Here is a 27,007-nt window from a genome sequence, read left to right as displayed (position 1 = left end):
AAAATACAGCACTATGTCATCAGTTTCTAATTTATTAAATTTTACAACAGTGCAAAAATATTGCTCATTTGTAGGGGTCTTGAACTATTGGAAAAAAAGATAGAAAAATAACTAAAAACTTGTTGAAAAATAAACAAGTGATTCAATTATAAATAAAGATTTCTACACATAGAAGTAATCATCAACCTAAAGTACCCTCTTTGGGGATTGTAATAGAGATCCATCTGGATTCATGAACTTAATTCTAAACATTTCTTCACAAAAAAAGAAATCTTTAACATCAATATTTATGGAACATGTCCACAAAAAATCTAGCTGTCAACACTGAATATTGCATTGTTGCCTTTCTTTTCACAGTTTGTGAACTTACATTCATATTTTGTTCAAGTATTATTCAATAAATATATTTATAAAGGATTTTTGAATTGTTGCTATTTTTAGAATATTCTTAAAAAATCTCACGCACCCCTTGGCATACCTTCAAGTACCCCCAAGGGTACGCGTACCCCAATTTGAGAACCACTGATCTTCGGTGGCGTTTGATTGACGTAGAGCCAAAGAAGACGAGATCGGATTACAAGATGGCGCCCAGCGGACGTTAGCGAGGAGGCCGCCGTAGTTGTTGTGTTTCTGCCATTTTTTTTTTTTATTACTCCGAACGAGGGCTGCCCTCTGGCTTCGTTCCGCCGCCGGGCATGTTAAGGAAGCAGTAGACGCTTCTGGGACACTTTTTTCCCCCCCTACTGTAGTTCCACGCTGCGTGTTCCCATAACATGCGGCCACCAACAAAGTTGTCCGGCTAAAGCGAGACGGCAAAAGGCGAAGTAGCTTGTTAGCAGCAAGGCTAGCCTGCTAGCTCCCCGACTCTCGTCACAATGTCGGACACTCGGCGGCGAGTGAAGGTTTATACGCTGAACGAAGACCGACAGTGGGACGACCGGGGTACCGGGCACGTTTCGTCCACCTTTGTGGAGCGCCTGAAGGGAATATCTTTGTTGGTTCGGGCGGAATCGGACGGTAAGTTCCCACGTTAGCACAATGCTAGGTCGGCTAACGTTACCATCGTGCGCTGCTGTATTATTGTTCGCTTTAGCCGCGAAAAAAGCTTTTAAGGTCAAAATGGAGTTGGAGCTACGTATTTGTGTATCAGTTTTATCTTTAAACATGTATTTTATTAGTCGAATTGGATGCAGTAGTTTTGGACAATTTGTGCTAGCAGGCTAATTATGTTAGTCGTTAGCATGGGGGCCCTTAAACTCTGCTACTATTGGTAGTTACACTTCCCCTTAAATGGCTATCTTCCTGCACTTGTATTTAGTTCATTCATAAAGAATCAATCAATCAATGTTTATTTATATAGCCCTAAATCACAAGTGTCTCAAAGGGCTGCACAAACCACAACGACATCCTCGGTAGAGCCCACATAAGGGCAAGGAAAAACTCACCCCAGTGGGTCGTCGACAATGATGACTATGAAAAACCTTGGAGAGGACATTTATAAATATATTTATTGAATAATACTTGAAGAAAACATGAAAGTAAGTTCATAAACTGTGGAAAGAAATGCAACAATGCAATATTCTGTGTTGACAGCTGGATTTTTTGTGGAGATTTTCCGTAAATATTGCTGTTAAAGATTTTTTTTTGTGTGAAGAAATGTTTAGAATTAAGTTCATGAATACAGATGGATCTCTATTACAATCCCCAAAGAGGACACTTTAAGTTGATGATTACTTCTATGTGTAGAAATCTTTATTTATAATTGAATCACTTGTTCATTTTTCAACAAGTTTTTAGTTATTTTTTTCCAAATAGTTCAAGAAAGACTACTACAAATGAGCAATATTTTACACTGTTATACAATTTAATAAATCAGAAACTGATAAATAAATGGGTTGTACTTGTATAGCGCTTTTCTACCTTCAAGGTACTCAAAGCGCTTTGACACTACTTCCGCATTTACCCATTCACACACACATTCACACACTGATGGAGGGAGCTGCCATGCAAGGCGCCAACCAGCACCTATCAGGAGCAAGGGTGAAGTGTCTTGCTTAGGACACAACGGACGTGACGAGGTTGGTTCTAGGTGGGATTTGAACCAGTGACTCTCGGGTTGCGCACGGCCACTCTCCCACTGCGCCACGCCGCCCCCATATTGTATTTCATAGTGCTGTATTTTACTTCTTTATCTCTTTTTTTTTTTTTAAATGAAAAATGCTTAAAGTCTGCTGCTATTTGTAGTGACACTTCCCCGTAAACCGCTATCTTCCTGCACTAATTTTTAGTTAATTTATAAAGAATCAATCAATCAAGCAATGTTTATTTATATAGCCCTAAATCACAAGTGTCTCAAAGGGCTGCAAAAACCACAACGACATCTTTGGTAGAGACCACATGAGGGCAAGGAAAAACTCACCCCAGTGGGACGTCGACAATGATGACTATGAGAAACCTTGGGCAGTGTTTTTCAACCTTTTTTGAGCCAAGGCAAATTTTTTGCTTGAAAAAATCCGGAGGCACACCACCAGCAGAAATCCTTAAAAAACCAAACTCAGTTGACAGTAAAAAGTCCATCCATCCATTCATTTTCTACCGTTTATTCCCTTTGGGGTTCGCGGGGGGGCGCTGGTGCCTATCTCAGCTACAATCGGGCGGAAGGCGGGGTAAACCCTGGACAAATCGCCACCTCATTGCAGGGCCAACACAGATAGACAGACAACATTCACACTCACATTCACACACTAGGGCCAATTTAGTGCTCCCACTCAACCTATCCCCAGGTGCATGTCTTTGGAAGTGGGAGGAAGCCGGAGTACCCGGTTCGAACCCACGCATTCACGGAGAAGAGATGCAAACTCCACACAGAAAGAGCCCGAGCCCAGGATTGAACCCTGACTACTCAGGACCTTCGTATTGTGAGGCAGACGCACTAACCCCTCTTCCACCGTGAAGCTCCAGTAAAAAGTCGTTGTCGCAATTGTTGGATATGAATTTAAACCATAACCAAGCATGCATCACTATAGCTCTTGTCTCAAAGTAGGTGTACTGTCACCACCTGTCACGTCACGCCCTGACTTAGTTTGAAGTTTTTGGTGTTTTCCTGTGTGCAGTGTTTTAGTTCATGTCTTGCGCTCCTATTTTGGTGGCTTTTGCTCTTTTTTTTGGGTATTTCCTGTCGCAGTCTCATGTCTTCCTTTGAGCTATATTTCCCGCATCTACTTTGTTTTAGCAGTCAAGAATATTTCAGTTGTTTTTGTCATTTGTGGGGACATTAGTGATTGTTATGTCATGTTCGAATGTACTTTGTGGACGCCGTCTTTATTCCACAGTAAGTCTTTGCTGTCAGTTTTAATTTCGTTCCGCATAGCCTTCCCTAAGCATCAATGCCTTTTCTTAGGGGCACTCATCTTTTGTTTATTTTTGGTATAAGCATTAGATATATTTTTACTTTCACGCTTCCTCCCGCTGTTTCCGACATCTACAAAGCAATTAGCTACTGGCTGCCATCTACTCATATGGAAGAGTATTACACGGTTACTCTGCCGAGCTTTAGACAGCACCGACACTCAACAACAACACATAATTTTCAGACTATAATTACGGGTTTGCAAAAAATATTTTTAACCCAACTAGGTGGAATTAGATAATCTTCCACGGCACACCAGACTGCAACTCACGGCACAGTGGTTGAAAAACACTGCCCTAGGGGACCGAAAGCAATTGATGTCGAACAGATCTAACATGATATTGTGAAAATCCAATCTATAGTGGATCTAACATAACCGTGATAATCCAGTCCTTAGTGGATCCAATATAGTAAAGAGAGATTCTGTCCAAAGTGGAGCCAGCAGGAAACCATCCCAAGCGGAGGTGGATCAGCAGCGCAGAGATGTCCCCAACCGAGCGGTCCATCCTGGGTCCCGACTCTGGACAAGCGGTCCATCTTGGGTCTCGACTCTGGACAGCCAGTACTTCATCCATGGCCACCGGACCGGACCCCCTCCACAAGTGAGGGGGGGGGGGACATAGGAGAAAAAGAAAAGAAAGGGCAGATCAACTGGTCTAAAATGGGGGTCTATTTAAAGGCTACAGTTTACAAATGAGTTTTAAGAACACACCTTCACGGTGACTAGGTCCCTTAAACTTTCTTTATCCTACATATAATTTCGGTTCTCACATTGTTTGTCCTCATCATTTACATGGCGCGGTTGGGAGAGTGGCCGTGCCAGCAACCTGAGGGGTTCTTGGTTCGATCCCCAGCCAACCAACCGAGTCACGTCCGTTGTGTCCTTGAGCAAGACACTTCACCCTTGCTCCTGATGGGTCGTGGTTAGCGCCTTGCCTGGCAGCTCCAACCATCAGTGTGTGAATGTGGAAATAGTGTCAAAGCGCTTTGATTCCCTTGAAGGTAGAAAAGCGCTATACAAGTATAACCCATTTACCATATGAACATTAACAGCACAAAAAGTATTCAACGTTTTGTTGTCATTCCCCCAGTCTAACTGCAAAACTTTCCCCTTGATTTTGTTTCAGGATCACTTTTATTGGAGTCGAAGATTAGCCCCAATACTGCATATCAGAAACAGCAAGTAAGTGCAGTCACAAGAGGACATTTCAACCTGTTCAAGCTGTCTTTTTAGTTCACGATATTTACCATTGAAATGATGCTTTCAAGCCAAAGGTGTCAAACATAAGGCACGGAGGCCAGAACTGGCCAATAACATATGCGTCAATAAACTTATCTTTTCTTACTCAGTGTATTTGTTCTTTCCATTTTTACATTAAAAAAAAATGTGCACTCACTGCTTCTACTGCAAGACATTTTCAACATTAATACCCAAAATTGCAATTTATATTATAACACTTTCCAAATAGTTTTCAAAATTAATTAAAAACTTACTTAAAGGGGTTGGTTGCCTCATTTACACATATCCCACGATGGCGCTAACTTGCCAATGTATTTCACGTGTTGCCCTCTTACATCTTCCAGGTAGGGCTGGGCGATATGGCCTTTTTAAAAATATCTCGATATTTTTAGGCCATGTCATGATATATATCTCGATATTTTACCTTGATTTTGAATGAACACTTGATGCATATAATCACACCTGTATGATGATTCTATGTGTCTAAATTAAAACATTCTTGTTCATAGTGCAGTAATAATATATGCTCATTTTAAACTTTCATGCAGAGAGGGAAATCACAACTAAGTCAATTTACCAAAACTGTATTTATTAAATAGTTTTTAAGCAGTGGCACAAACATTCATGTCATTTCAAAACAGAAAGTGCAAGATTGTCAGAGACATTTTAAAACAAGCTATGAGTGCACTATTGTGCACGATGTCACTAAGATGACATATCAAAACAACACTAAATTTAAAGTGCACTTTTTGTACAGAACGCCACTACAATACTTTAAAACAAATAAAGTGCACTTTCGTGCATGATGTCACACAAGATATTTCAATAACTGTCAAATAAAAATGACCTGCATAATGGGAAATCAAATAGTGTATGTCCTCCGCTATGTGGCAGGTTCTTGCGGACATTATCTCCTTCTGTTGACCATTTTTTTAATACGGTTTTGATGTGGAAATGGTTGTCTCGGCATTTTGTTGGTGTGGCACCGAACGAAGATGTTGACATGCGGAGTAAGCACTCGTCATTCTCTAGCAGGTGACTTTTCAAATTATGCTAAATACTAGCATTAATGCTGCTTTTTGTAGCAACGCTTTTGCCCCACACTTGTCAAATAACGGTTGTGTGTTCGACATATTCCCACTTGAAGCCAAACCTCCGCCAGACGATGGACCCCCAGCTGTTTTTCTTGAGAATTAATTCTTCCTTCATTCTTTACCAGATTCGCACCTTCTTTCTCTCGTATTACCACTCGCATTACAGCTAAAGTTACCCATACCGCTACCTCTCTGCTCCGCGAGGGCGTGTACGTATGTGATGTACTGTATGTAGGAAGGTGCGCTTGTTTTGTCTCTGTGAGAAGGAGAGACAAGAAAGAGAGATAAAAGCCTGTAGTGTAATGCCCGCAGCTAAAAGCAACTGCGTGAGAACGTATACTCTAATATCACGATATAGTCATTTTCTATATCGCACAGAGACAAACCCGCGATGTATCAAGTATATCGATATATCGCCCAGAACTTAATGACGCAACTACATACAGTGGGGCAAAAAAGTATTTAGTCAGCCACCGATTGTGCAAGTTCTCCCACTTAAAATGATGACAGAGGTCTGTAATTTTCATCATAGGTACACTTCAACTGTGAGAGACAGAATGTGTAAAAAAAAAAATCCAGGAATTCACATTGTAGGAATTTTAAAGAATTTATTTGTAAATTATGTTGGAAAATAAGTATTTGGTCAATAACAAAAATTCAACTCAATACTTTGTAATATAACCTTTGATGGTAATAACAGAGGTCAAACGATTACTATAGGTCTTTTCCAGGTTTGCACACACTGTAGCTGGTATTTTGGCCCATTCCTCTTTGCAGATCTTCTCGAGAGCAGTGATGTTTTGGGGCTGTCACCGAGCAACACGGACTTTCAACTCCCTCCACAGATTTTCTATGGGGTTGAGGTATGGGGACTGGTTAGGCCACTCCAGGACTTTCAAATGCTATTTACGGAGCCACTACTTCGTTGCCCGGGCGGTGTGTTTGGCATCATTGTCATGCTGGAAGACCCAGCCACGTTTCATCTTCAAAGCTCTCACTGATGGAAGGAGTTTTTGGCTCAAAATCTCACGATACATGGCCCCATTCATTCTTTCCTTAACATGGATCAGTCGCCCTGTCCCCTTAGCAGAAAAACAGCCCCAAAGCATGATGTTTCCACCCCCATGCTTCACAGTAGGTAGGGTGTTCTTGGGATGCAACTCTGTATTCTTCTTCCTCCAAACATGACAAGTTGAGTTTATACCAAAAAGTTCTATTTTGGTTTCGTCTGACCACATGACATTCTCACAATCCTCTGCTGTATCACCCATGTGCTCTCTGGCAAACTTCAGACGGGCCTGGACATGAACTGGCTTAAGCAGGGGGACACGTCTGGCACTGCAGGATTTGATTCCCTGTCGGCGTAGTGTGTTACTGATGGTAACCTTTGTTACTTTGGTCCCAGCTCTCTGCAGGTCATTCACCAGGTCCCCTCGTGTGGTTCTGGGAATTTTGCTCACCGTTCTTATGATCATTTCGACCCCACGGGATGAGATCTTGCGTGGAGACCCAGATCGAGGGAGATTATCAGGGGTCTTGTATGTCCTCCATTTTCTGATAATTGCTCCCACTGTGGGTTTTTTCACACCAAGCTGCTTGGCTATTGTAGATTCACTCTTCCCAGTTTGGTGCAGGTCTACAATTCTTTTCCTGGTGTCCTTCAACAGCTATTTCCTCTTGGCCATAGTGGAGTTTGGAGTCCGACTGTTTGAGGCTGTGGACAGGTGTCTTTTATACAGATAACGTCTTCAAACAGGGAGGACAGAACAGCTGCTTAAAGAAGAAGTTACAGGTCTGTGAAAGCCAGAGATCTTCCATGTTTGAAGTGACCAAATACTTATTTTCCACCATAATTTAGAAATCAATTATTTAAAATTCCTACAATGTGAATTCCTGGATTTTTTTTCCCACATTCTGTCTCTAACAGTTGAAGTGTACCTATGATGAAAATTACAGACCTCTGTCATCATTTTAAGGGGGAGAACTTGCACAATTGGTGGCTGACTAAATACTTTTTTTCCCCACTGTACATATGTAACACCTGCGCTTTGGTTGTTGTTAAATTATATTAATCTGGATAGCTTGTCAGCTGTAATTGAATGTATATTCTATCGTAATAATTGTTCGTTGCTTCTCTCGGACTGTTTTGGTATGTGTGCACGCGCTCCCTGCGCGTACATCAGGCGCAAATTATTTATCTATGGCCCCAGGGATGATATTTGATTAGTATTAGAACCGGCCCGCAGGCCACGGTCGCCTGCTGCGGTTTTACAATTACCAATACTTCCATCAGTGTTGGCGCTAGGAATTTTCTGGGGACCCCATCAAGTCATAAAAATGGGGTCACACAGTACATTTTTGGGGTCACACTTTTTTGTAACCGTTTTGAAAACAAATGACAAATGTATGCATTATCCTGTTATATCTCACATTCATTATATTGTGTTTTGGATTATCATAGTTATCATAGACATTACTTAATTCATTTAAAAAAATAATACAAAAGAAAACACATTTTTATACATTTGTAAATTTATTCAGTTGTAAACATTCATTCACTTTTTTCTTTCTTTCATGGAGCTAAACTTTACCGCTGCCGGTATTTTTTTCTATATTTTTAATGTAATATTTTCAGAATGTGTTTGTTCTATTTTTGGCCAAAGAAAACAATCTGAAATCGTCTTTATTTTTTAGTTTAATGCCATGATTTTTATAGTGTGCACAGATTTTCCTCCATGCGGTCCCTGAGCTAAAATGAGTTTGATACTCCTGGGGTACATGTTAACGAGACCGAGTGAGTGACACCAATCTTTTTATTAGGGCAAGTTAAAATGTATATTACATAAACGTAATCTGAAAAATGTAGACCGTTTTAAAAAAAAATAGTGTACTGTCAATGTTAAACCTCTATTGGTAACATAAGCAAGCCAGTGGGGTTATTTTTATATTCATGCTTTGAATAATGTAACTAAGCAAGTGGCCACAGCCCTTTTTGAATATCCACTTGACTTATGATTTCAAAGCAAGTCATCCATCAATTTGTACACTAGATTTTACGGTATAATTTACAGTGGTTTTTAGAGCAAATTATTGTGAATTGAAAAAAAACTCTACCAAGATATTGTTTACTGTAAAATCTACAGTTTATGATGTGCTGCTCTAAAGCAGGGGTAGGGAACCTGTGGCTCTTTTGATGACTGCATCTGGCTCTCTGATAAATCTGACCTGACGTTGCTTAACACGATAAGTAATGAATAATTCCACTTGTAATCACAGTGTTAAAAATAATGTTAAAATTATAAAACATTCTCATGCATTTTTAATCCATCCATCCGTTTTCTACCGCACCTGTTCAAGAAGTTGCGTTAATGGTAAGAAATTATTTATTTATTATTGGTTAGTGTGGGGCTTGCCCTCCTGGGGGTTCTTCAGACCCCCAAGCACCGACATGAGAGCCTGTTTCAGGGTTACAATATTGTTTTATTTTTCAATAAGTCTCTCAGTTGCTTTCCAGCAATTGTATTTCCAGCCCCAACCCAGTCTCTCCTCCTGGCTGCTGCTTATAACAGGGTGACAGGTGATTAGATTAGACAGGTGGGCCATCTACGCACCTGTCGCTGCAGGCCCGCAGGCCACGCCCCCTCCACAGTTAGCTTCAGAATAACAATGTTATTACAAATAATAAGAGACCTATTATACTCTAGAAATGTTGGTCTTACTTAAAAATGCACGTGTTTAGTTGTGTTCAGTGTTAAAAAAAATATTATATGGCTCTTACGGAAATATATTTTAAAATATTTGGCTTTTTGGCTCTCTCAGCCAAAAAGGTTCCCGACCCCTGCTCTAAAGCCTGGAGTATGTACGCGTCATGTAGTCTGCGTAGCCTCCCGCAAGACCGACGTGCACTTTCCAATAATCCTAGGTTCGCATTGCCGGAGACGCAGAACGCAGAGCTGTGATTGGTCAGTTTTTGCCAAGGAGGATCCTCGAACACAGGCGAGCAGACTTAGTGCTTGAAATGCACGAGTGATTGTAGGAAATAAAAAAAATTGCCAGAAAACTGTTATTGTGTACTTAATATCTCGGTGCGCTCTAAAAGTGATTACTGAATGTGTCGTTTCTCATCTTATTGTGTTGTTGTTGCATCCAGAAGATGTCACCAAAGTACACGAGCACACGTCGTTTTCTCTCACAATCAACACTTCTACGTGACGTGACGCAAGAGTATATTCCAGCCTTGAATGGAAAAATGACACCACATTTTTTTGTGATAAACTAGCAGATGTGTTTCCAAAATTAAAAAAAAACTGTTACTGTTCTTCCATTTACAGAAATATGTTGTAAAAAACATCTTAGATTTTACAGTACAATTCTCATGACTGAGTTTTTTTTACTGTAAAATCTACAGATAGTTTTTTACAGTTTAAGTAAATATACAGTACAGGCCAAACGTTTGGACAAACCTTCTCATTTCAATGCGTTTTCTTTATTTTCATGACTATTTACATCCTTGATTGTCACTGAAGGCATCAAAACTATGACACCTGTGAAGTAAAACTCTTTCAGGTTACTATCTCTTGAAGCTCATCGAGAGAATGCCAAGTGTGTGCAAAACAGTAATCAGAGCAATGGGTGGCTATTTTGAAGAAACTAGAATATAAAACATGTTTTCAGTTATTTCACTTTTTTTTTAAGTGCATAACTCCACATGTGTTCATTCATAGTTTTGATGCCTTCAGTGACATTGATTGATTGATTGATTGATTGATAGATAATTTTATTAGTAGATTGCACAGTACAGTACATATTCCGTACAATTGACCACTAAATGGTAACACCCGAATAAGTTTTTCAACTTGTTTAAGTCGGGGTCCACGTTAATAAATTCAATCTACAACAGTGGTTCTTTACCTTGTTGGAGGTACCGAACCCCATTAGTTTCATATGCACATTCACCGAACCCTTCTTAGTGAAAAAAAAAATAAAATAAAAATTCACCTTCAAGACAAAGATATGTGTTTTTGGTAACACTTTAGTATGGAGAACATATTCTATGTAACAATGACTTAATTTAGAGGTTTTTGGACACTAGGGGAACATATTCTAAGTAACAAAGACTTAATTTGAAGTTATATGTTTAGGGTTAGGGTTATAATGAGGCCATGCCGAATAAGGCATTAATAAGTACTTAATAATGACTAGTTAAGTACCAATATGTTACTAATTTGTATGTTAATAAGAAACTAATTAATGGTGAATATGTCCCCCATTCCTACCATGTTTTTCTTACCGGTGCACAAAATGAACCGTGCAAGAACATCACCTTGTTCAAAGAAGAAAACCGACACTAAACTCACACTAGACTGCATAAACTCCCAACAAATTACACACCTGCAAATCAGTGTGACTTCTGCTGTTGCCGTATCCGTAATATGCCGATAGGGAGAAGTTTTTATTGAGACGATGAGTCGGGTGTGTTTTGATCTCTGCCGAACCCCTGAGCCCGACTCACCGAACGCCTAGGGTTCGATCGAACCCAGGTTAAGAACCACTGATCTACAATGTAAATAGTCATGAAAATAAAGAAAACCCATTGAATGAGAAGGTGTCCAAACTTTTGGCCTGTACTGTATATAATAATCAAATGTATAGACAAATAAATATATTATTTGCTGTTACCTCTTAAGGGCAGCCACAACTGTGATGCGGACCTCAATGAAAACGAGTTTGTAAGCATGCTTTAAGCAGTCAATTGAGTTCTAACGCACAACTGTCAAATGAACCTCACTCGTTCCCATTTGCATTCCTGGTTTGTGAATTTGCATCATGTCTATTGATGTTTGAGTGTTTTAGTTGGTAATTGACATGCAGGTAATCCTTGTAAAGTGTTTTAAACTATGCACATATATTTGTAGGTAATTTTTTCCATTATTTGTGTTTACGCAGGACACACTGATCGTCTGGTCCGAGGCTGACAATTATGACCTGGCTTTGAGTTTTCAAGAGAAGGCAGGCTGCGATGAGATCTGGGAGAAGATTTGCCAGGTAAAGATATTGTTACATACTGCTGTTCCGGATAAGAAAATAAATGTATAGTAGTTGGGTGAAAAACATCATACTGCAGGGTTAGGGTGCTTTCACAAACTGAAACAGTTCTGATTTTGACAGAAGTTTATATATTTTAGTTTTTTTAGTCCTGTGTCGACATCTCACGTTTGTGTTGGAATCAGAGCCAACGTTGTGGTCGTAGTTTGTGCAGCCCTTTGAGGCATGTGTGAATAAGGGCTGAATGAATAAACTTTGTTGATTGATTGATAAAATTGCAGTAAATTTAAATGAACAAATGTCGAGGTAGGCTGAAATTGATGCATGGGCATTGTTTTTGAGTCAAAAGTGTGTTAAAGAAATGGATTGGACAAAGCTGGACAATGACCGCAGTATGTAATTTGTTTGTTTTTATGTCATCCATGTTAACACAGTTTTTTCACAGGTTATTAAGAGCAATTTATCAGTAATCATGCTAAATTAAAAATGTGTGATTTAACAATATTATATATCACGATAGACACATAATCGATATCAATAAAAATGTGTTCGATAAAACGCTCGATATATTTTTGGCTTCTTCGGCGGAAGAAAGCGGAAGTTGCAAAGCAAGTTTGTTTGCATGAAGGACGACACTTGCTCCCTGGTAACTGCAATGCAGGAAATCAACTGATCAGGGGATTGACACGCTAACAGCCGATCAGGTGAGAGTTTGGTTGCTCCATCTTGTTGTCTCGCGGTTGATTATTTGCATTGAGTGAGAAGAGAAAGTAGAAATTGAAAATTTGTGAATAAAAAAGGAAAAGTCACCTCGACAGTATGACAGTTTTTTGGAATTTTTTTAAAAATGGACCGTAGTCAGACCAATGTGGTCTGTAATTGATGCAAGGCGCTTGTCCCCAACACCAGTAATACCACACCACCCTTATGAGCACTGCCATAACTTTCTGGCACTAAACCTGCAGTTAATAGTTCTTGTCAGGTTTCTCTGTTTACATTTTCACACTTTGTAGTATTGTGTTACACTTTATTAAGTATTTCTCACATATTCCTTATTTTTCAGCTTCATTTTGAAGTTATTGTTAGATTCAGATTGTTTTTTTTTTCAACCAATCGGAATTGTTCAATGGGATTTTACAATTTTGTTTACATTGGTTTTCCATGGTTGTGTTGACATTTCCTTTCCTTTCTGTTTTGATAGTTAAGTTAAAGTACCAATGATTGTCACACACACACTAGGTGCGGCGAAATTTGTCCTCTGCATTTGATCCATCCCCCTGCTAACCACCTGGGAAGTGAGGGGAGCAGCGGGCAGCAGCGTTGCCGCGTCCGGGAATCATAATCAGAGGAAGGTTAACATTTGAAATAAAAATGTTTACATTCCTGTTCCTTATTTTCAATAAGTCATAAAAATATCAATAATTATCGTGTCCACCGATGGGAAAACACTGACATCATTATACAGTCTTTAGCTATATGGCCCACCCTTAAACACCATATATTAATGTCAGTAAAGTCTTGTTCGCCTCTTGTTGTTTTTGGGTTGTCTGGTTGCCATTAGTGCGTTTTTTAAGTCTAACTAAAACCAGATGCACTAAATAGTGCCAGTAAAAAGTAGGGGTGCACGATAAAAGTTGGGCTGATATTAGGAACTGTGACATCCTACCAATAAGTCTGATAACAATAAAAATAGGTTAGAAAAATGCTTCAGTGAGGCGAGATTATCTGTAGTGTGCTATAGGTGACTTAGGGTGAGCAAATCAAGCGCTCCTTTCCTCCTCAGTGTGCCTTGCTTTGAAACAGCCTGTCGTAAACTTCCCCCTGAATTCAGTCTAAACAAACATGGTGTCGATCATGTGGGACGTCGACACTGTTACAGAGGAAGGCATTTTGGGTACTGTTTGCACCAAATGTTCTGCAAACATTCCGTGAGGTGGTAAAAAAAACATAGAGCCTCAACATATCAAACCTTATCAGCCAATCTGAAACGCCAGCATCACTGCAACTGTGTTTGGAAAGCCTAGGAAGACACCCGCTGTAAGAGAAGCTGCCTCAAAACCAGCTGAAAGAAAGATGTGCACAAACTACAGTTAAATGTAAATCTAAAGAAGAGAGGATACAAACAAGTTATCAGTGACTGAATTGGCTTTGAGAAGCAGAGAGTTGTTGTTTTAGACACAAATATTGACATTGACATTCCAACTCTAACCTCTTTTTTTGACTATTTAGGTGCAAGGGAAGGACCCCGCTCTAGACATCACCCAGGACCCCATTGACGAGTCAGAGGAGGAGCGTTTTGAGGAGATCCCAGAGACGAGCCACCTCGTCGAGCTACCGCCCTGCGAGCTGAGCCGCCTGGAGGAAATAGCTGACCTCGTGACGTCGGTGCTGTCGTCGCCCATCCGCAGGGAAAAGCTGGCCTTAGCCCTCATGAGCGAGGGCTACCTCAAGAAACTACTCGGCCTCTTCAGAGTGTGCGAGGACCTGGACAACAGGGAAGGCCTCCATCACCTCTACGAGATCGTCCGGGGCGTCCTGTTCCTCAACAAAGCCGCGCTCTTCGAGGTGATGTTCTCCGACGACTGCATCATGGACGTGGTGGGCTGCCTGGAGTACGATCCGGCGCTGGTCCAGCCCAAGCGGCACCGAGAGTTTTTGACCAAGACAGCAAAGTTCAAGGAGGTAATCCCCATCACAGACTCTGAACTGCGGCAGAAGATCCACCAGACATACCGGGTGCAGTACATCCAGGACATCATTCTGCCCACGCCGTCGGTCTTTGAGGAGAACTTCCTGTCCACGCTCAACTCCTTCATCTTCTTCAACAAGGTGGAGATCGTCAGTATGTTGCAGGTATGATGAACACAAACACTTTTGACTGCCTCAATTGCTTCTTGGACAGGATGATTGCCCTTGCATGCATTCTATACCTTTCATTGCTGCTGTTCAATGTTAAGTTTGGAATTTTATGAAAAATATTGACCATGTTTCATGGTTTGCAAGAGTACCTCAACTTACAAGCCAAATTGGTTCAATGACACAGCTCATAACGCAAATAAAAATTCTCAAATCAATGTCACCAAATGAAATGATTTGGAATCAATGTATTAGTGCTTGGACTGCCCAAAACAGCACACATTTAACATGTACAAAGAAAAACAAACTTTTAGACTTAGAAATATTCAAGGAAAAACAGCTACAGTAGTTTTATGAAATAGTAACAACAATGTACATCATTTGCCTTGGTAATAGTACATCTATGGTATCTCCTTCCAGCTGTTTCTCTTTTGAACACACCATCAGCTTCTCCATATTTTTGTGGATAAATGTCCTTCGTTAAGATAATATTTTAACGTTTTTGGGTGTCATTTTGCTTCAGTATGTTGAAGACCAGCAGTGCTATTCTGCTAGCAACCAAGTTCGCTAGCTACACACTTGGTAATGTTTTAATTGATTAGAATAGAATAGAATAGCTTTTATTGTCATTGTGCAGAGCAACGACGATATAGGTGGGGACCAAGTTCGCTAGCTACACACTTGGTAATGTTTTAATTAATTAGAATAGAATAGAATAGCTTTTATTGTCATTGTGCAGAGCAACAACAATATAGGTGGGGCACTCCCACCCACAGCACAAAAAGACAACTTGTGCCAAAACGCAGGCAATCAACAGCAAAGGTCAAGTGACAAATGCTAAAATGTCTTTAATTCAATGAATATCACACACTTCTTCTTCTGTTTTTCACACTGACTGTCTTTGTTCCACGAAACCTATGTCGATTTCTAGCTATAAGCTAATGCAATCGAGTAAGACCGGGTGTTTGGGATTTTTTGGCGTTCATTCTGACAAATGCTATGCCAACAAGCGGTAGGGAGGCTCTTAACTCAAATGTATGCTTGAAACCTAAACATAAGAATTAGCCGAGAGACAACTTGTAACTCAAAATACTTCTAATTTGGGCTACTTGTGAGTTGAGGGACCTCACTGTATTTTATTTTCATCTGCTTCAATTTAATGCCAAATTGACATATTATGGCTGTCCAGTGAAATGCATGTGTCTTAGAGTTGAATCCATTCTTTGAAACATTGAATCCATTCTTTAAGACATTGTTTTTCTTAATAATAGCACATTATAAGGAAACAATACATTTAATTGGACAGTTAGAAATATATTTTTTAATGGACTTAAGTGTATGGAATGTATAAAGTGTTTGAATGCTGTGAAATTGTAAATGTATTTATTGAATGTAAAAATGTTTTCTTTGTTGGTTGTTGACAAATCTACCTGCTTTTAGTAGAAAAATAAGAATTGTTTATGGTGATGTTATAATCATGTTGAACTTGTTGGAAGGTTTACCACATTACTTTGTTTTGGTGTTGTTTTTATTTATCACCTGTCATATACATATCCTATGCTGCAGGAGGATGAGAAGTTCCTCACAGAGGTTTTTGCGCAGCTCACAGATGAATCCACAGAGGAGAGTAAACGACGAGAACTTGTAAGTCTGCACTTTTCTCCTGTACTTCTCTGGTACGGTTATGTCCACTTGCTTTGCTGCACAATGAGTATGATTTAATATTACCTCTACTTGTGATGTAGCAATAAACAGTAGTAATGATAACTGGGGTAAAACTCCTGCTGTTTAGTATTACTGTTTAAAATAAAAAACGTGATTGATAACCTCACTTTGGCAAACTAATGGGCTGACTGGTGCTAGCCCAAATTGAAAATAAGATACATTTCTTTTTCCCCCTTTTTAATAAACCACATACCACAATCTAAACTTGTATACATGCATTGCTGTCAGCAACTAAGACATTAGTACTATCTATCTATCCATCAAATTCTGCAAATTGAACCTACAAGCTGTGCTATCTCAGAACAAAGTGATATATACTCAGAGTAATATAATATGGAGGTGGTTTTACGGTGCACTCAAGAACTGCTGAACAAAGTGGGACGCCACAACGCCCGCCAGAAATAATAAACAATAATCGATTGGATTTGTTACGCACTTTTTATTTAAATAAATCTTAAAGTGCTATGTTACAAACCAATAAAAGCTTAGCCATTAAAACAGAATATCAAGACTAAAACACTACCACTAAACCATAAGAAACACAAAAAATGCAAAAATAGTGTGTTCATTTTAGTTATTAAAAAAACTTGATCAAAAGATTTCAGTGTGTCTATAAGTACTTTTTGAACACATTCAACAGTACCGCGAAAGTAGTAACTGCCAAATTTGGTCACTATACTCATGATAGGACATTTTCATTTTGTTACATCCTTAACGTCTATGTAATTTAGTTGTGTAGTAACTAGAGGTGGACGATATTAAAAATGTTGGTATCGTTCAGTTACCAGCTAAATACACATCAGAAAATGCAGCAAGATTTGTTGTCATTTTTTGTTCTGTTTCTCTTCTTTTCAGATGCCAACTCTAAGTAATTACTCGCTAGAAAGGTTCATTTGTCATTTTACACTGATAATGAGCCATAATTACTACTGTACAGGTTGGCAACAAGCTGCATTCACAGACCGTTTCATTATAATTGGTTTACGGGTGGAGGCGAACAGAAAGCGCCAACTCTGTCAACACTTATCTGTAAAGCTAGAAGAGACCTTAAAAAATATCCATCTCATCCCGCTAGTGTTTATTTGATGTCATTACTACTCTAGTATCGACAATACAGATAACTGGATCGGTGTGCCCACCCTTAGTCATAAGCTATAGAATGCTCAAAACACAAGAGATATAGTTCACTGTACTGCGGTGTCATGTGATCACCGCTCAACCAAACAGCAAGTTGGCTAAAACCGAGAAATTAAATGTTATTTATCATTTGGTTTTACAGATTTTGCAGTTAAACACATTGTATTTACCATCTTACATACAGTCATACTGAGTAGACGTGAAATAAAACAGAGGTGATGGGTATTAACATCCTATAAAATAAAATGACGTACACTCGCATTCTTTTCACATAGGAAATACAAAACATTATATACAAGCCTCACCAATATTATAAACCTAAATTCACAGTTTAATACAGTTTTTAAAAATGATCTAAACAAGGCCTTTTAGTTGTCACTTTAATGGTCCTGCTATTCTCTCATCTTAGGTAAACTTCGTCAAGGAGTTCTGCGCTTTCTCACAAACGCTGCAGCCTCAAAACAGGGACGCCTTCTTCAAAATGTTGGCAAATCTCGGCATCCTGCCTGCGCTGGAAATAGTCATGGTAAGGTGCTGGATTTGAAGCTCCATATATTTGGTGATGGTTTAAAATCTCCACTGATGGCCGTGTCGTCTCGTCAGGGAATGGATGACTTGCAGGTCAGGGCAGCAGCCACTGACATCTTCTCCTACCTGGTGGAATTCAGCCCGTCCATGGTCCGAGAGTTTGTCATGCAGGAGCCACAACAGACTGATGATGTAAGCAAGGATGTACCCTTATGTTCTACATGTGACTTACATGATTTATTCCACACTGAGTCTATTGGGCTGCTGCGTCGGGCTGCTGACTCTGTGTTTTTCCCTAGGACGTCCTACTCATCAACGTTGTGATCAAGCAGATGATTTGCGACTCTGACCCCGAGTTGGGCGGTGCCGTCCAGCTGATGGGTCTGCTCAGGACGCTAATCGACCCTGAGAACATGCTGGCCTCCACCAATGTAGGCTCAGCTAAACACTTGCAGAGAAGCCGAAGTGTAATTTGTGTTTGTCAGCATTTACCAACAATTGCATGTCTTTCGGTGTTTTCAGAAAACGGAAAAGACTGAGTTTCTGAGTTTCTTCTACAAGTACTGCATGCACGTTTTAACAGCTCCACTGTTGGCAAACACGGCTCAGGACAAAAACTCAAAGGGTGAGCTGGGCTGCAGACGTCCTATGTTGTCCTATGTGAAACATTTTCACTCTTTTATTTATTTATTTATTTTTTTCACTTTCAAAGATTTACAAGAGGGATCCACCAAAATCAACCCCGTTTGTCCTGGTGAGTTGTCTTGATTAACTTTATTATATAAAACATATATGTATAGTATGTACTCCAGGGGTGCCCACACTTCTTCTGCAGGCAAGTTACTTTTCAATTGACCAAGTCGAGGGGATCTACCTCATTCATATATATCATTTATATGTTTTTATTTATGAAACATACGTTTTTGTTAATATATTAAAGGTTTTTTAATGATAATGCAATAATGTTTAACACATATAGAGTCATTTCTTCATGAAGACAAGAATATAAGTTGGAGTATTACCTGATTTGGATGACTTGCATTGATTGGAATCCTACAGAAGTGCGGATAACGTCGGCACTTTCAAATGGAGGAGAACAAAAGTCCTCCTTTCTGTTCAATAACACATGAAAGCGGTTGGTTTTTGGCATCTTATTTGTCCAGCTTCCATACTTGTTTTTATACACTTTACAAGAAATCCATTAGGTCTGTAGCTTGCTAACTTGTGCACGCTAGCTTTCTGAGACTCTTATTTTGTTAGGGCAGGCAAGAGGAAGCAGCGCTTTTATTGTGAAGATAGGAACTGTGCAGTCGGTCTTTAGAGTTTTGACAGCAAGTACGGGGCGAATGTGTTGAAATAAAAAGTGTTTCTCGCCCTCCTGTCTATCACTTTTTCTTCATAATGAGCTCCCATCAGCCAGTGTCATCTCACAAGACCCTCAGGTGTCGTGACTGTCAATCAAGTGATGAAAGTGACGTCTTGGTGAAGATTGATGATCTCAAATTTTTAAGTCTATTTTTTTAAATGCCTGGCTGGCGATCGACTAACACATCCTCCGCGATCGACCGGTAGCTCGCGATCGACGTAATAGGCACCCCTGATGTAGTCCATCCCGTGATGCTAATTAACTTCCACTTCTGTGGAATGTATTGATTGGCCAATAAAAATGTTTATAAAAAATACAGACCAAATTCCCTCTGTACTATTTTGTATCGATTCACGTAAAATCAAACACTGCCAAATTTCAATACCTTTTTTGCACCTGGCACCACAGCTGGCTGCAGACTTGTCACGTCCGGTTGTAGACTTGACGTCGGGTCATGTAAACAAAGCACTTAAGCAGTGCTCAGGGTAGCTCAACCAAATTCCGAAGTAATGTTGCAGTTTTTAACACCAACAAAGCAACTATGCCTGTTAGAAAACCCTCAATCATAATTTTAGGCACCGAGCTTCCAAAACGCGGTAGCTTGATGCTAAATTACAAAGGATTTGCAATAGACAGGTTATTATTCGCATTTGCGATTTCACATGTCGATTTTAACACCTCCAAATTTGGTAATGGATACCACAACTAAGATGAAGGTTACAATCAATCAGCTGGTGTGTAATAAGCAAAATAACATAAAACATTAAACTTCCTGAAAAAAATCAACTTACAAGTTAGTCAACATACCATAGATAGCCTATACAGTACTGCCATCTAATTTCTTAGGATTGCAACTGCATTGCAAATAAGACTTATATGTTATAAGAAAGGAAATATAATAACTTGACAGCACATTTAACATTATCAGCTCATTTTGAAATAATACATTAATAAATACAATGTTGTTATCAAACAATTAACAGTTATTAACACACACAAGTACCGAAAACTGGTACCGTCGAGTACTGGTATCAATTCACAGGTATTGAATAGTTTAAAATGTGAAGAGTACCCATACCTTCTGGCAAAGCTATTTGCTCTCCTAAAAAGAGGTTAAATGATGATGTGTACCAAATTTGCTACTTTATAGACTGGCTTGTTATAGTTTTTTTTTAACTTGTCAATCACTGGTAGCAGGATATGGATCAGAATAATTTAGATATATAAAATATTAATCTATTGGTGGGAATTTTACCTGATTTTATTTGTAGTTTTCATTGTAAACATTCCAGTAGGTGGTGCCGTATCTCCATGGGTTGACACCAGTGACTCTTAAATGTTCCCTTTTCTGAAGAATTTTGCTTCCGTAGAGTTTTTTGACAATACTGAACAAATGCACAAACAAGTATATAAAATGTATAAAACTAGAATATAAACTAGGACATTTGACATAATGAAAATATGAATACAAAATTGTACTACCCTACCTGGTATGTGTACGCGTCAATGATGTGTATCACTATACAATGAACTAAAAAAGTCAATAAAAAAAAATAGATTAAAATAAAAAACAATAAATTAATGTGTGTGTGTGTTTGTGTGTGTATGTATATGTATGTATGTATAAATATATGTATATATATCCCGAACAAACCGCTCGCAATTGCTTATTGATTTTTATCATTCACGTAAAAGAGCCTGTCAAAATAATTAGTTTTCGAACTTCACATCTCTACTAATGGTACCATATTCCAATACCTTGGTTGCGAGTGACGTCACATCTGGTTGCAGACTCCGCACTTGCCTAAAAATATTGGCGGGCAAAAGGGCGTGTTGGAAGGTCATGTTGCAAGTGTCCATGTCAACAAAGCAAGTATCTCTGAAAGTAAAAAAGCGTGCTAAAGTGAAACTCCACTTTTCAAATTGATCGAACTGGGTGCTAATTGGATATGCCATATACATGCTACTGATTTAGCATTAGCAGTTTTACATAGCTACTTTTTCAACACCTTGAATTTTAGTCATCAAAACTACAAGCAAGATGCACATTGAAATCAAGTAATGTGAATAAGTACAATACCTACAGTACAAGCACACAGTTCGGACTCAACAAAAGACAAGACTGGCCCATTTCCATGTAATGGCAAAGACTACTTCCTGATTACTCAACACACGTAGGATAAAACAAAATCAATGCATACTCGCAAATAAGACTAGTAGGTGTAGGAAAATGAAATAGAACTGGACAACGCTGTTATCAGCTCAGTGGTAAATGATGTTTTAAAAAAAGTACAGAGTATATGTATTATTAAACAATTAACATTTATTACTACATGAACACACACCATAGTACTAAAAATTGATACCGTTGAGTACTGATACAGATTTCCAGTTACTAGGAATTGGTACGATTCAAATGTGAATGGTACCGAGCCCTATAAATGGCAAAATCTGCATAATTACCTATGATGCGTGCAATTGTAATAAGGAGAGCAGCTTAACACGCATATTAGAGGACCGTCTATCTAATTAAAATCCAGTAAAACTACTTCAACTCAGTGTTTTTTCTTGGTAGATAACTTTCAGACTGCTCAACTGTTGGCTCTGATCCTGGAGCTGCTGACCTTCTGTGTGGAGCATCATACGTACCACATCAAGACCTACATCATGAATAAAGACCTGCTGAGGAGAGTGCTTGTGCTCATGAACTCCAAGCACACCTTCCTCGCTCTCTGTAAGTGTCGATACACACACATGCACACACAGCTTGATTTTAACTAAGTTGTTGTCTGTGTGTGGGTCCAAGGTGCTCTGCGATTCATGCGCAGGATTATCGGCCTGAAGGACGAGTACTACAACCGCTACATCATAAAAGGGAACTTGTTTGAGCCGGTCATCAACGCCTTGCTGGACAACGGCACGCGATACAACCTCCTCAACTCGGCCATCATCGAACTCTTTGAATTCATCAAAGTGGTGGGTAGTCGACAAAAGGGTTCAATGATGAAACGACGTAATTGGACAGTTGGACTGTAGGTATCTTGTTGTTGCAGGAGGATGTCAAATCCCTCATCGCTCACATAGTGGACAACTTCTACAAAGCACTTGAACCCATTGAGTACGTGCAGACCTTCAAGGGCCTGAAGGGTCGGTACGAGCAGGAGAAAGACAGGCAGAGTCAGAAACTCACGAGGTTAGTACACCTCTTACACTTCAGTGGTAACTTTTTATTTTTAGTAGTAATTACTTGCAGAAGGTCAGACTAAAACTAAATTGTATGAAAACCAAAGGTTTCCCATAAGAAATAATGTAAATCCAATCAGTCCATTCAGAACACCCCAAAAATATGAACACATGTTTTATAGAGAATAATTGTGAAATATATATAACAATGATAAGTTAAATTAAAAATAAAATAGAAATTTTATGCAAAACAAACATATCTATTGATACCTGCTGCTGTTTTTTATTCGGGATCTGCATAAGTCCTTAATCCATGGAGGCATTGCGCAGATATTAAAAAAACAATCAATCAATCAATCAATCAATGTTTACTTATATAGCCCTAAATCACTAGTGTCTCAAAGGGCTGCACAAACCACCACGACATCCTCGGTAGGAAAACTCACACCCAGTGGGACATTGGTGACAATAATGACCCAGTGGGACGTCGGTGACAATGATGACTATGAGAACCTTAGAGAGGAGGAAAGCAATGGATGTCGAGCGGATCTAACATGAAATCACAAACAATCTTCCCCTACTTCATACTTCCTCCTAACAAGATGTATGGAATTTGACTAGATAGTGACATGTTTGTTAGTTACGTCAGTGGATATTTCCGTATATGGTAGAAACTTTCCCGAAGAGCTTTGTGGGAGTCCGTCATTGTAGTCAATAAGTTCCTTATTTTTTCTCCATCTTCTTGCTGTGGGGCTGACTGGCTCGTAGGGCTGAACAAGTAATCACATTTTCAATCGTGATCACAATTTTGCCGGCTTCGATTAATTGAGGGTGAACATCGGCGATATTAACATTTAAAAAACAGGCTCAACTGCATTTTAAGCCAAGCATGTTCACAACCAACAGTGGGAGGCCTCGCCATTCTCTCGAAGTTCCCGCTCGTTTATTGAAACCCGGATATTCCTGCGCAGATGAACCAACACCGTTTATCGAGTTGCTGAGACATGTTAAACATTTAACAACACTTTCCTTTTTTTCCTTAACCGCCATTGTTTGCTCGTTCTGTGAGCTGGTCGCTAACAGAGCACGCCACCCCCCTCCACCGACAAACTGCTACAAAAGATGGCTGCCCAAAATACAGACAACTGTAACATCAATAAATTATTAAAAAAATAAGATAAAACTTATCTTGAAATGGAAGCCAAGTTCACTAACTATTTGAAATACAAAATGCAATAAAATATGTTGCAATTAACAGTAAATAATTGTGATTTCAATATTGATGAAAGTTATCGTGATTATTATTTTGTGCAGCCCAATTGGCTCGTGCATGCACATCCGTCCTCCACTGTTGCCATTTCTAATACAAAGTAGCCTATAGTTTTGACATGTATCTATCAGTAGATACCATATGGAAGCACTGAAAACTACAACATGGCTAATGGGGAGAAGACAGTTAAAGTGGAGGCACATAAATAATACCTGCCTACAAAACGGCGCATCCTGAAGAGACGGTCAGAAAGAGGCTTGAAGATTGTCTGTAAAACATAATCTATGCAACCTCTTGACCAAATAACCACCATTACATGTTATGTATACCACAAGGAAGTGTTTTAAGTGTAAAACAAAAACATGATATGACACTTTTAAATATTTTGTATATGCATCTACACTTAAAACAGCTATTTGTTTCAATAAAAAACTCGACACATATTTGGGTTTAACTTTGTCCACCTTAACTGTTCGGCAAAAATATCAGGATAAATAGTGCATGTCAATATTAAGCCAAACTATCAATATGAGTTTTGGTCCAGATAGCCCAGCCCTACACTCGTGTTAGCAACAGTGCTAGTACAATTTATGGATGTTCTGTGTTCAATTGAGGGTTACAGTAGACCTTATGTTGGCTTTGTGTTTATATGTATGAGTGCACATGTGTACGTTGTTTGTGTGTTAATAATGAAATTGTGATATTTAAAAGATTTAATTTTACTTCTGTGCTTCTAAAATGTTTCTGTGCTAGTATTTTTTTATCTAGTTTCACCGGCGCTCTTAGTGGAAAAGCTAAGTGTACAGCCTTGTGGTAGTTTTAACCCGGATTCTACCACAAAAACTAACAAAATGCACATCATTTTGTCAAAAGGTTTTTAGCCACCTGAAGAAATATTTGTACAGAAGCTTTTTTGTCTTTGTAGTCTAAACATTAACAAAATTACTACGGCAGCTTTGGTAGATAATTTTGATATGTACTATCATGTGAAAATATTTATTACCGCCCATTCTGTTGTGCAAACAATGGTTAGTTTTGGTTATGTCGACAACTGCTTATGTCAACCTCAGTCAGCCAGCCCCGAGAGTGTCAACATACGCGTGTTTGCCTTTGCAGATATCGTAGGGACGCTCGATCTTTAGACGAGGACGAAGAGTTGTGGTTCAACGACGACGAAGACGATGACGAATCTGAGACCGTGGACAAGAGTCGAATGGAAGACGACTTCTCTGACGGCTACGGCAAGTACATGGAGGCCAAAAAAGGTAAACCCCAGCGCCGCCTTTGAGTAGACTCGCCCGTCAGCGTTCATCGCTCACCTTCCAATGTGATTGACTGCTGCGTTGTCTCAGCAGGTGCCGCCAACGGAGCAAACAACGGTAAAGCAGCCGCTCTACCACCCACCTCGCCTCCCTCCACACCCAACAACAGCTCGGCATCCTCGGTGAAGACGGTCGCTTTGCCCGCCTCTCCTGTAGTGAAGGTACCCCAAAACAACACTCCTTGGCTTTTATTTTGGTAAAAATGGTTTTTCCACATTGAATTATTCCCGAAAATTTGTAACATAAACTCTTTCAAATTCTGCCTCTCCAAGTAACCACAAAGTCCCTCATAGTTGCTACCAAGGTTTTTAATTCAACACAGGGTCAAAAACATTAATTGTTGCGGCTGTAGACAACCCCTTTTGATTGTCTTTTTTAATGCACAGGAAGACAGCAGCTTCTTGGACCTCTATATGTTCCTCTTATCGTTTACAATCAAACCATCACCGCCATTAATGCAGACACAGCAGTTTGTCCATTCCACTATTACAACATTGGTTCTGTTGCTGCTGTGTTGTAACACATTTAAAGGACCATGGGGTCAAAGAGCTACTATTTTCCTTTCCACTCTTTCATGCACTCCAATCTGGCCACATTTGATCTGAATGATCTTCAAAGGGACGTACAACCATTGTTATACTTTTTTGCTGAAATTTAATAAACTTCAGTCCTTAACAAAAATATAGAACACGTAATGTTAATAAAATTGTAAAACTTTTGAAGTCCGTTTGATCAGGTAATTTCACTGGTTTAAATTAGCATCAATTGACTAAAAGAGTTATTTGTCATAAAACAAATGTTGAGGGGCTGAGACGGTGTAAAACTTGGGCCTAACTTTAAATAATTTTTGTAATAATATTGATTTTGATGCGTAATGTTTTATGGTTGTCAGATTTGCAAATGAATAATATGACAAGGTAATGAAGATCCCTCTTAAAAATATTTTGAAATCTTTTTTTTATTTTTTTTTTACTTTTTTGTCTACTAAAATCAACTTCGGCCCTAAAAAATGTCAAGCATGAAATGTTTTCCTAAATTATTATTTCAAACCTTTAGAGGCCCTTTGTTTAAAAGATGTCATTGTTTGAAAATTAACATTAATTTGCATACTATGAGTTATTTTACACAAATGTTTAGAGGCTTGGGAATTGTAGAAATCAAGCCAAACTGTAGATAATATTATTAATGCATTTCATTTTGATGCGCTCTTCTTTTAAATAATTAAACTAATTAAAAACGGACATCCATGTAAAAAAGACTTTAAAAGGTTAAGAAAATAAATAAATAAAACATAACATGTTTGATATTTTTGTTCAGAGCATTTGACCCCAAAAAATTGTAATCCACAAATTTGTTGTTGCACTTTGAAAAATTAAATAACTGTTTAGGGTCCTGTTTGGCTTTGGGGTAGGGCTGGACTTTTAATAAAATTTTAATCTCAATTTTGATTTTGGCTTCTCACAATCATGAAATATAATTGGGAAACAAAAAAAAGTTTAATGGTCCGCGCAACGTGCACGCAAATCTTTGAGCTTGTAAAGGTGAAATGGATTAGTGAAAAAAAAAAAAGACAATCTCTACTAGAAGTTTGGGGTCTCCATGGTTGCTACTTTTTATTTGACACAGCGCTAATAGGACTTAGAGGGCTCATTTCAGCTCAAGACTTAGAAAAACTTGTACATGCCTTTTATTACCAGTAGGCTAGACTATTATAATGGTCTCCTTGCAGGTCTTCCCAAAACAACTGTCAGGCAGCTACAGCTTGTTCAGAACGCTGCTGCTAGAGTTCTAACAAAGACCAAAAAATGTGAGCACATTACACCAATTCTTAA

General features: G+C 39.0%; 1 protein-coding gene across 5 annotated transcripts in view; it reads left to right on the top strand.

The window, feature by feature from the left end:
• Window positions 1-553: 553 nt before the first annotated feature.
• The window catches only part of ppp4r3b (protein phosphatase 4, regulatory subunit 3B), a 29,782-nt gene continuing 3,328 nt past the window's right edge, over window positions 554-27,007 (top strand). The window contains exons 1-15 of one of the 5 annotated variants that reach the window (XM_061911222.1): window positions 555-1,017; window positions 4,537-4,592; window positions 11,690-11,788; window positions 14,018-14,641; window positions 16,211-16,288; window positions 17,916-18,032; window positions 18,110-18,226; window positions 18,334-18,465; window positions 18,557-18,659; window positions 18,747-18,788; window positions 21,976-22,134; window positions 22,207-22,376; window positions 22,457-22,593; window positions 24,970-25,118; window positions 25,206-25,336. In XM_061911222.1, coding sequence (XP_061767206.1) covers window positions 876-1,017; window positions 4,537-4,592; window positions 11,690-11,788; window positions 14,018-14,641; window positions 16,211-16,288; window positions 17,916-18,032; window positions 18,110-18,226; window positions 18,334-18,465; window positions 18,557-18,659; window positions 18,747-18,788; window positions 21,976-22,134; window positions 22,207-22,376; window positions 22,457-22,593; window positions 24,970-25,118; window positions 25,206-25,336 — 2,256 coding nt within the window. In that variant the 5' untranslated portion in view covers window positions 555-875. Of the gene's footprint in view, window positions 1,018-4,536; window positions 4,593-11,689; window positions 11,789-14,017; window positions 14,642-16,210; window positions 16,289-17,915; window positions 18,033-18,109; window positions 18,227-18,333; window positions 18,466-18,556; window positions 18,789-21,975; window positions 22,135-22,206; window positions 22,377-22,453; window positions 22,594-24,969; window positions 25,119-25,205; window positions 25,337-27,007 lie in introns of all 5 variants that reach the window. The other 4 variants (XM_061911219.1, XM_061911220.1, XM_061911217.1 and 1 more) reach the window with 4 other exon arrangements.

The sequence above is a fragment of the Nerophis ophidion genome, linkage group LG09 (genome assembly GCF_033978795.1).
Source record: "Nerophis ophidion isolate RoL-2023_Sa linkage group LG09, RoL_Noph_v1.0, whole genome shotgun sequence".
Lineage (NCBI taxonomy): Eukaryota > Metazoa > Chordata > Actinopteri > Syngnathiformes > Syngnathidae > Nerophis > Nerophis ophidion.
Note: the sequence above shows the minus strand (reverse complement) of the source record. Positions and strands in the feature narration are given on the sequence as shown.